This window comes from Solanum stenotomum, chromosome 10 (genome assembly GCF_019186545.1).
Source record: "Solanum stenotomum isolate F172 chromosome 10, ASM1918654v1, whole genome shotgun sequence".
Lineage (NCBI taxonomy): Eukaryota > Viridiplantae > Streptophyta > Magnoliopsida > Solanales > Solanaceae > Solanum > Solanum stenotomum.
Window position 1 is genome coordinate 40,747,271 of NC_064291.1, and position 9,059 is coordinate 40,756,329.

Consider the following 9,059-nt stretch of genomic DNA (forward strand, 5'->3'; position numbering starts at 1 on the left):
GGTGGTTAATGAGATGGATGAACTCCTTATAATACTTGAGCAATCCTCCTCCCTTTGAACTAGCTTTTGGGGTTGAGTTAGACCCATGTGTCATATCTTTACATTTTATCTCACGCAATGCTGGGGGGCCCAAAATCAAAATTGTTCATGCACCAGATGCTAAGCATTGAGAGTGAGGTGGGGTGTTAAAGAATGACAGAAGTCTCACTTTGGTGGTTAATGAGATAGGAGGACTCTTTATATGGCTTAAGCAATCATCTACCCTTTGAGCTAGTTTTTGGGGTGTGAGTAGGCTCTAGACCTAATTTAACAAAAATATCGTGGCGGGTCTAGTTTTTTTTCTTGTACAAAGTTTGTGCACAATTTCATAGAAAGTTATTAAGCATAAACTTACAAAAAGGAAACATAGAAAATACATGCATAGCTAGCAAGGCAGACTAGTAGACTTCCAAAGCCACTCCAAGACTACAATAATAGGCATCTACCTTTTGTTACAAAACCTAGAAAGTCTCTTCACTTGGAAGAGGAACATGAGACCTAACAATGAAAAAGTTTTCACAAATAAAACCAGCAAGCCCACCACCAATCAAAGGCCCAATCCAGTAAACCCAGTGGTCAGTCCAGATTCCACTTACAAAAGCTGGCCCAAATGACCTTGCTGGGTTCATTGAAGCTCCTGAAAAAGGCCCTCCAGCCATGATATTGGCCCCAACAACAAGCCCAGTTAGAAGTGGACCCATTCCTTCAAGAATTCCCTTCTTGGGGTCCACAAGTGTAGTATACACAGTGAACAACAAAGAAAAGGTCAAAATCACCTCCATAATTAACCCCTGTCCATAGCTCATTCCATTTGCTAGGGTGTGAACTGGTGTTATCTACAAAAAAAATAAAATGAGAAAATCAATATACACTACAACAAAAATAACTTTCAGCAACAATAAATATACACATTAACAAAGAGTCTTAAAATTTTTACCAGCATTAGTTAGTTGTTATTATATCCAATGTCGCTATAGACTTTAGCGATTTTTACAAAAAAATGTTAAAATGTAATTAGCACTAGTAATTGCTTCTAAAAAATATATATATATTTAGCAACAATTAATTCTATTATTAATTAATTGCCGTTAAAAATCATTTTTTGGATAGTGATACAACAAAAACTCAATCAAATCATCCATCTTCAATAGATATATCAATTCAAGTATCATCTTAAATTTCATGTCGAATCAAACGTTTAATTACCTCTCAAATTAAAAGGAATGAGTACTTACCATTCCATCGGTGAGGTAATTGAGCAAAGCACAAGCAGCAACAGAAGCAAGTAACTGGTCAATCCAGTAGAGGATTGATCTAAAGACAGTGATATGACCACCCATACAAAGGCCAAGTGTGACAGCAGGGTTGAGATGACCACCAGAAATACGGAAACCAGCAGAGATAGTCACAGCCACCACCAATGCATGTGCCATTGCCACAAAAAATAAACTCACAAGTGGATCTCCATTTAGCTTATCTGTTTTCATTCAACAATACTACAATTACCAAACCATATGATGACCATCTATGAAGTAATTATACCCCTTTTTTAGCCAAATATACACAAGTTATACCCTCTCAATTTCAATTTATTTAATCAATTTTGACTTGATACAAAGTTTTAGAAAGTAAAGAAGATTCTTGAATCTGATATGTCAAATGTAGTAAAACACACTTTAATTTTGTGGTGTTAAACACAATTTTGTGGAAAGTAATTGAAAGGTTTGGAAAAAGTCGAACTTTTTTAAATAGACGCACTTTAATTAATCTTGTGGTCTCAAACATGCGGTAGAAAAATAAAAGGTTTGGAAAAAGTCGTCATTCCTTTTAAACACACTAAAAAAGGAAATAGGTCAAACAAATCGAAATAAAGGATTAATAATTAGTTGTCATATATACTAAAAATATTTGTTCTAATTGTCAATTTAAACAATCAAGAGATAACTAATTATCTTTTTCCAACTTTGCCTTAACATTAATTATTTTGTGCCATGAAGAGGCACATATATAAATAAAAAATTAATAAGGTATATATTGATCAAACAACACTTTTTATTAATTTCTTCCTAATAATTGTGTAAAACATTATCAAGACAACTAAAAACGAATGAAGGGCAGTAGTGCCCGCTATGCGTGGGATCCAGAGAAGGACCGAACCATAAGAAGAGAAAGAAAGAGGCATAATTGATGGATACAACTTACTTGCAGCCATGGCAGATCCAACACCAGCAAAAACAAAGAGAAAAGTGCAAATAAACTCAACAATGAGGGCTTGGATGCAATCAGGTTGAATAGCCTCACGGCTACTTCCAACAGCAATTTTCGCCATTTTAATTTCTGATCAAATTAATGAAGAATGACTATGGTTTATTTTTCTTTTAAAATGAAGGAGGACCACGTACAGCTATTTATACACAAACTCGTAGAATAGACTTTAATTTAGCTAGGGTGGCAGACAGTGATGAAACTGATTATATATGTAAATAATTACATATTTGAATAAAAATATTGAAATCGATAATAAACAGTTGATATGTTGGAGAAAAATAAAAGTCTAAGTGGCATCAAGTGTCATGCTCGTAAGATAAGAATTTCGGTGGCAAGTAGTAACGGTGAAAACGATATTCTAATAATGATTGACAAATTTAAAAAAGGAGAGTTGACCTGTTTGTAATTTGTAAAGTGCAACAAAGAAATCAATTAGGAGCAATTTTTGTATTTGTATTAACTAGAAATATATATATATTGTTCTATTATTTTATATATAATATATAGTGTATGATTTCTACTTAATAAATTGTTGAATGATTACGATGAATAGAAGAATCAATATACATGAACATAGAAAGGGTACGTGATAAATATATTGATCTTAATAAATATATTAAATGAAAAGGAGAAAACTATAATTTGAAGCTACTTTTTTTAATCCTCTAATAATAAAGCATTACACATCACGATCTAAGGGTACATGCCACATTTGGCATGAAGGAAAATATTTTTTCTAGAAAATATATTTTTAAAAAATAAGTTGGTTTCTAATTTATTTTAATTTCTAACGTTTGGTAAGTAAGCAAAAAAAAGAAACACTATTATCTCAAGAGGATTTATATATATAATATAGCAAAATACTATACGAAGGAGGGGGGGCCTCGGGGATGACGGGGTGGGATCAGTGGCGGAGCCAGAAATTTTTAATAAGGGGGTTCAAAATCTGAGAAGTAAACACACGAACTAGTGGAAGTGGGTTCGACATCTATTATACATACTTAAAAAATAATTTTAACCATGTATAAATAGTAATATTTTTCGCCGAAGGGGTTCGGATGAACCTCCTCATTATATATGCTGCCTCCGCCCCTAGGTGGGATGGTCAAAGGGGTAGGGATTGGGGGGTGGGAAATCATAAAAATAATAATTTCTTTTTGTATATATTATATTTAAATTTAGCAAGGTCAGCCTGCTAACTTAATGAACTCTGATACTNATGTAACATAGAATATCACTTATATTTCCTCATTTTTAAGTGATTTATTTTTCCGAAAAAAATACTTTTCAATTTTTTTTTGTAGAAAACAAAAAAAAAAATTATTTTTTTTTTACCAAACACACCCTAAAATTACCCACCTTTTTCATACTGATTTGTCTCAAACCCGTTCTGGAAACTGGATGGGGACCTTCTTTTTCAGATAAATGGAAAACATTTTACTCCACATAATTTTGAGATTTAAAAAATAATAATTTCTTTTTGTATATATTATATTTAAATTTAGCAAGGTCAGCCTGCTAACTTAATGAACTCTGATACTATAATTTCTTTAAACTCATGACTTCTAAATAAATTTAAAAAAAAGGACATAAATCAAAAAGTCTTCCGACGTGCTACATTGTTTGATTGGGAAAATGTGAGGTCCACTTGGGGCACCACTTCATTTTAAAAGACATTTTATATGCTAACAAGAGACAAAATAGTCTCAATTATTCTTGGGGAAAATGTGTGACAGTATAATGTTCAAGAATAATTAAGTACATAAATTATATATCTTATTTTGAATATATAGTTTAACTTTTTAGATAGATTGATCATACAATTCAATATATAACATCAGAGCAGGTAAGGGCTAAGAAGTATTGACTTTGTCGAATCTTATTATCATTCATTATCTAAATAATTTAAATGTTTGGTCGTTGAAAAAATTAGGCTTCATATGAGGATTTCACCAATTAGAGACACAGGACAGGCAAAAAAATAATACTCTAATGAATTTTTTTAAATTTTATTGGATTTTTCATTTTTGACAGGGCTACATGGACTCCGAGCGTGTTAATAATAATTTGGTAAATAAAAATATATTTTCTCTCAAATATCAAAATATTAGTGCAAGTTAAACATTTGGCTATTTATATGAGTAATTTCCATTTTGGTCCCTAAAATATCGAGAGGAAATGGTACGTTTCCTTTGTCTATTTACAATTTTGAATAAACGAAAATAATATTTCATGTTAGACCAATCATTTGTATGGTATTTTCAAATCTCGTATAAAAATGTTACTCCTAATTAATTTGGATGGTAAGTATCTTCTACCTTCAATCCTAAAATTATAAATTTATGTCAGCATGAGAAAAAAAGTTGAAAGCTTAAAGCGGTAAAATAAATATGTAAAAGACTATAAAACTAATCGAGTTATGTATCACTCACATGTGACGTTCGACTCACCAACCAATTAAAATTAAACAACAACATAATTTTATGAAGCATGCGTGATGAAACTTTAGTTCAATCATAGATGCCCTATGCTCCTTTTATCCCACCATAGCAAAAGTTGTTCTATAAAATTGGCATACACCATAATGAGTATATTTGGTGAATTTGTCATTTGGTGTTGTCTTCTTCATTCAATTTTTTTTTACTCTCGATCACTTCTTTTCTTGTTACTATTCATTATGACATTTAAATAGGCCTACCTTAGTTATCAATTGAAACCATATGCTTCCATTGACTTTGCAATGCCAATAGCAACCTCTCCTTTTTTAAAAAGTTGATTCCATGAATTTACTAGTGAGGGACATATAAATTATTACTAGAATACAATTATTGTATGGTTTTGTTCAAACTAAACATCATCTCTACATATTTACCTTTTTTCCTGCAAAAAATAATTAAAAATTAGGAGGCCAAGTTTGGGTTTTTTTTGTTTTGTCACTGAATTTGAGCTCCAATTAATTCGAGATGTGCATTGAGGGACTTATTTTGAGGATGACACTCCCAACAAGATTTTTTTCATATCCAAGACTTGAACTTGAGACCTCTAATTAGTGAAACAGTTTCAGCACTGCATCACAACCTACGTGGATATATAAAAATTAGAATGCCAAGTTTGATTTTTTTTAATTCCCACCCGATAATTAGGAGGTCAAGTTTGGGTTGTTGTTATTATAATTGCAACTTCTTTAATTTGTTTGATAAATTTATCGGGCAGTCCGGGGGAATAGGGATGGCAATGGGGCAGGGCGGATGCGGGGGAGCCGGGGAGGGGTGGGTTTAAGGTTATGTGGGGCGGGGTGGGTTGAAGTGGATTTTTTTAAATTAATGCGGGGCGGAGCGGGTTGCGGGTATGTGTGATTTTATGTGGGTTCAAATTTAATTTTAACTTTTTACATGTTATAAGAGTGATAGAGCATTATTTATTAAGACAATTTCTATAAATCTACTAAAATATTCGAGATAGTATATGAAAATGGTTCAATAAAAAATAATACAATTTCTTACATGTTTTCCAATCGACCCCTAAAACTTAAATTTTTAAGTCACTATCCTATTAAATTAATATATACAACTTCGTGAAAAAAAGAATCTATTGTTATGAATTTTATTTTTAGTATCAAACTTAATTAGAAAAAGAAATTATTTAAAAAGTTATGCGGGGTGGGTTGAAAATGAAAAAAAATGGTTATGCAGGGTGCGACGGTGTGGATCCCACCCCCACCCCGCAACGCCCCATTGCCATCCCTACAGGGGGAACCACTAACGTGGCTACTCTCAAGAATTCATATATCTCTTATTCATATATGAACCAACTATCTCTCGATCACAAATAAGTTATGATCAACTATCTCTCGATCATAGATTTTAATTGAAAAAATAAAGTTCTCTAATTTTTTATAACAACTTGATTCTATTAGATGTTTATGACAAATTAATGAATGCATGACAATTGACATGTATTTGAACATACACAACTATGATCAATTAATTATAATTAACTACAGTAATATATATTTTTACTTTATTAAATCAAACCATGATACGTTTTAATGATTTGATGTTAGACACCTGATGAGAACAAGAATTTATATTTTTATTTACTAAGAAGTCCAAGCAAAAAAAAACCTTTGCCGGTCTATAAATAAAAAATACAAGTATCGATTTCTTTTAAGAGATTGAATTTAATTTACACATAGGAATAAACTGAACATAATTAAAGTACGCATATTATTATATTTCTTCGTAAGTTAGATGCTAGTAAGAAGAAATATATCATAGAATTGGACTATTGTATGGCACTTGTTACTTTCCTGGTATCTTTCTTTACTTCTTCTTGAGTAAATAATGACCATAAATGAAGAAAAGATTGGTATAATATATAGTATTATAGTTCTCTTTTTTCCATCCAATATTCGATATTTATGTTGATGTTCTGAGACTAATTCAAATACGCACCATATAAGGTCCATTTAAGGACAAAGTATTTCCTAATGAATTTTTTTTCATATTCGAAACTCAAACTTAAAATCTTCGATTAAAGATGAACAAATTCTATTCATCGATCCGCCAATATGGTATATTGTAGCCTTCTTATAGTTATTTTTGAACAAACATGAAAAAATTCAAGAACTATGTGACCATAGGCGAAGCCATGATCAAGAGTTAGGAGTTTCTAAATTTCTTTAATAACTATCAATTAATTATTTTAGGGGTTCACAAATTAATATACATATATATTTAATTATTTTTTTAGTAAAAGTCTACGAAAAAGTTACTGGATTCGTTTGAACCCATGAACCCCACCTAGTTCCGCCTTTGTATGTGACAACTAAGAATTATTCCTATCAGTTAACGACAGAATGGGTTTGTCACGTAGTTCTTGATGGGAGCAATCTCACCAATAATTCCAATTCTACGGTACTTTAGCTAAGGGGTCGTTTGATTGATGGTAAAAGATAATTAATTTCAACATAATATTTAAAAAAAAGTCCTCGTATTGCTAATGCAAAGTTTGTTAGGGATGTAAATATTGATTAATCGAAGATAAAACTATGTTTTTAAAATACATAATTTATGTATAGAAGTTTATTGAATATTAATAACATGTGAATAAAACTAGGGAAAATTGTATATAATAGCAAATTATTAATTCAAATTAAATGCTATAAATATAGTTTGATTTAATTGTACCTCATAGCAAAATGTTGTTATTTCACCTCTCTCCCGGTGAATCTCGCTCGCCGCTCTCGTTCTCTCCCTCGCCTCTCTCGTTTTTATACAAACACAAGTGTATAAAGTGCGTTTGTGTTTGTATAAAGCGAGAGAAAATTGTATATATACATATATTTTCGTTCCCAGATCTCGCTCGCCACTCTCTCAGATCTCGCTCTATCACTCGTCTCTCTCACTTTATACAAAAAACGCAAATTGTATAAAATGCGTTTGTGTTTGTATAAAGCGAGAGAAAATTGTATATATAAATATATTTTCGTTCCCCTCTCTCCCCTCTCCCAGATCTCGCTCTCTCACTCGCCTCTCTTACTTTATACAAAAATGCAAATGTATAAAATGCGTGAAAATTGTATATATACATATATTTTCGTTCCCCTCTCTCCCCTCTCCCAGATCTCACTCATCACTCTCCCAGATCTCGCTCACTCACTCGCCTCTCTCACTTTATACAATTGATCTTTTTGTATATGTATACCAAAACAGATTATACAACTGCTTTCTTTTGTATATGTATAGCAAAATATACATATTTATGTTTGCTATGGAGCATAATTATGCAAACTTTGCTATAGCATACAAATATGAATTTTGTGTTTGCTATATGTGAAAGTTGCTNGCTTTGTTTAGCAAGGTCGAAGTGAGAATGTACAGAAAAAATTGGTGCTATTCTGATTAAAGATTACACCAGGTAACCTACTTATTATTTATCTAAGGAGGAAAATAGTTTCTAAGAGTTAACAATTTTGATTTTTTATCATGTGTATCTTTAGAAAAAGATCTGCAAACCATTTGTTGTGGAATGAATTTTGCTTGGCAAATAGTGTTCCCTTTAAAATTCTTTAGTTTGCAAAATGAGAGATGCACATTTTTGTTTGATAAAATAGTATGTCAAAATGTTATAGTTGGAAGACTATTTGAAAAGAAAAGCATGTCTATGTGATAAAGAATATGTTTAATTATGTTTGGAGAAAAAAAAAACTTTTGTAGTTTTGTACTCCATATGAAATTTGATTGTGTCTGATTTTTTTGTAGGCCAAAAACTTTTGTTGTTTACTACTCTGGATAAATCAGACTATGCAATTGGTTTGAAAAATATGAAAACTTCACATAATAAGTCAATGTTGTACTTTTGACTTTCTATAAACTTCACTGTTATATAGAAACACATTGTACAAAAAAAAAAATTGTCTTTATTGTTAGTATTCTAAATACTAGCAATGGAAAAATTTGTTTTTCCAGGACACAATCTATTCCATATGAGAAATGGAAATGAAGGAAATCCAACTTGAAATATTTCAAAGTGTGGGGGTGTCTAGCCAAAGTCCAAGTTCCTATTCCTAAAAGGATTAAAATAGGACATATGACTGTGGATTGTAAAATTAGACTAATTGAGTAGTCTAGTGAAGGGTCTAAAAGACCTTGGAAAAGGAAAAAAGGAGAATGTACTTAATAAAGAGATTCAGAGGCGTAGCAAATGTCAAAGGACATTTACTTCCTTCGAATATGATTTTGTAACATTTC

The 9,059-nt window shown here is 31.4% G+C and overlaps 1 protein-coding gene across 1 annotated transcript; it reads right to left on the minus strand.

The window, feature by feature from the left end:
- Positions 1-484: 484 nt before the first annotated feature.
- Positions 485-2,487, minus strand: LOC125841960 (aquaporin TIP4-1). The gene is made up of 3 exons (XM_049521148.1): positions 2,242-2,487; positions 1,275-1,516; positions 485-875 (listed from the first exon to the last, which is right to left on the minus strand). Exons 1-3 carry the CDS (start codon positions 2,366-2,368, stop codon positions 501-503), a joined length of 744 nt encoding a protein of 247 aa, XP_049377105.1. The 5' UTR covers positions 2,369-2,487; the 3' UTR covers positions 485-500.
- Positions 2,488-9,059: the final 6,572 nt, after the last annotated feature.

Excerpts from the sequence above, each read along its gene's own strand:
- LOC125841960 (XM_049521148.1), bottom strand. The coding sequence starts at position 2,368 with ATGGCGAAAATTGCTGTTGGAAGTAGCCGTGAGGCTATTCAACCTGAT. Across the intron at positions 1,517-2,241 it reads TGGATCTGCCATGGCTGCAA|ATAAGCTAAATGGAGATCCA; the intron begins GTAAGTTGTATC and ends GAATGAAAACAG. Across the intron at positions 876-1,274 it reads ATTACCTCACCGATGGAATG|ATAACACCAGTTCACACCCT; the intron begins GTAAGTACTCAT and ends TTTTTTTTGTAG.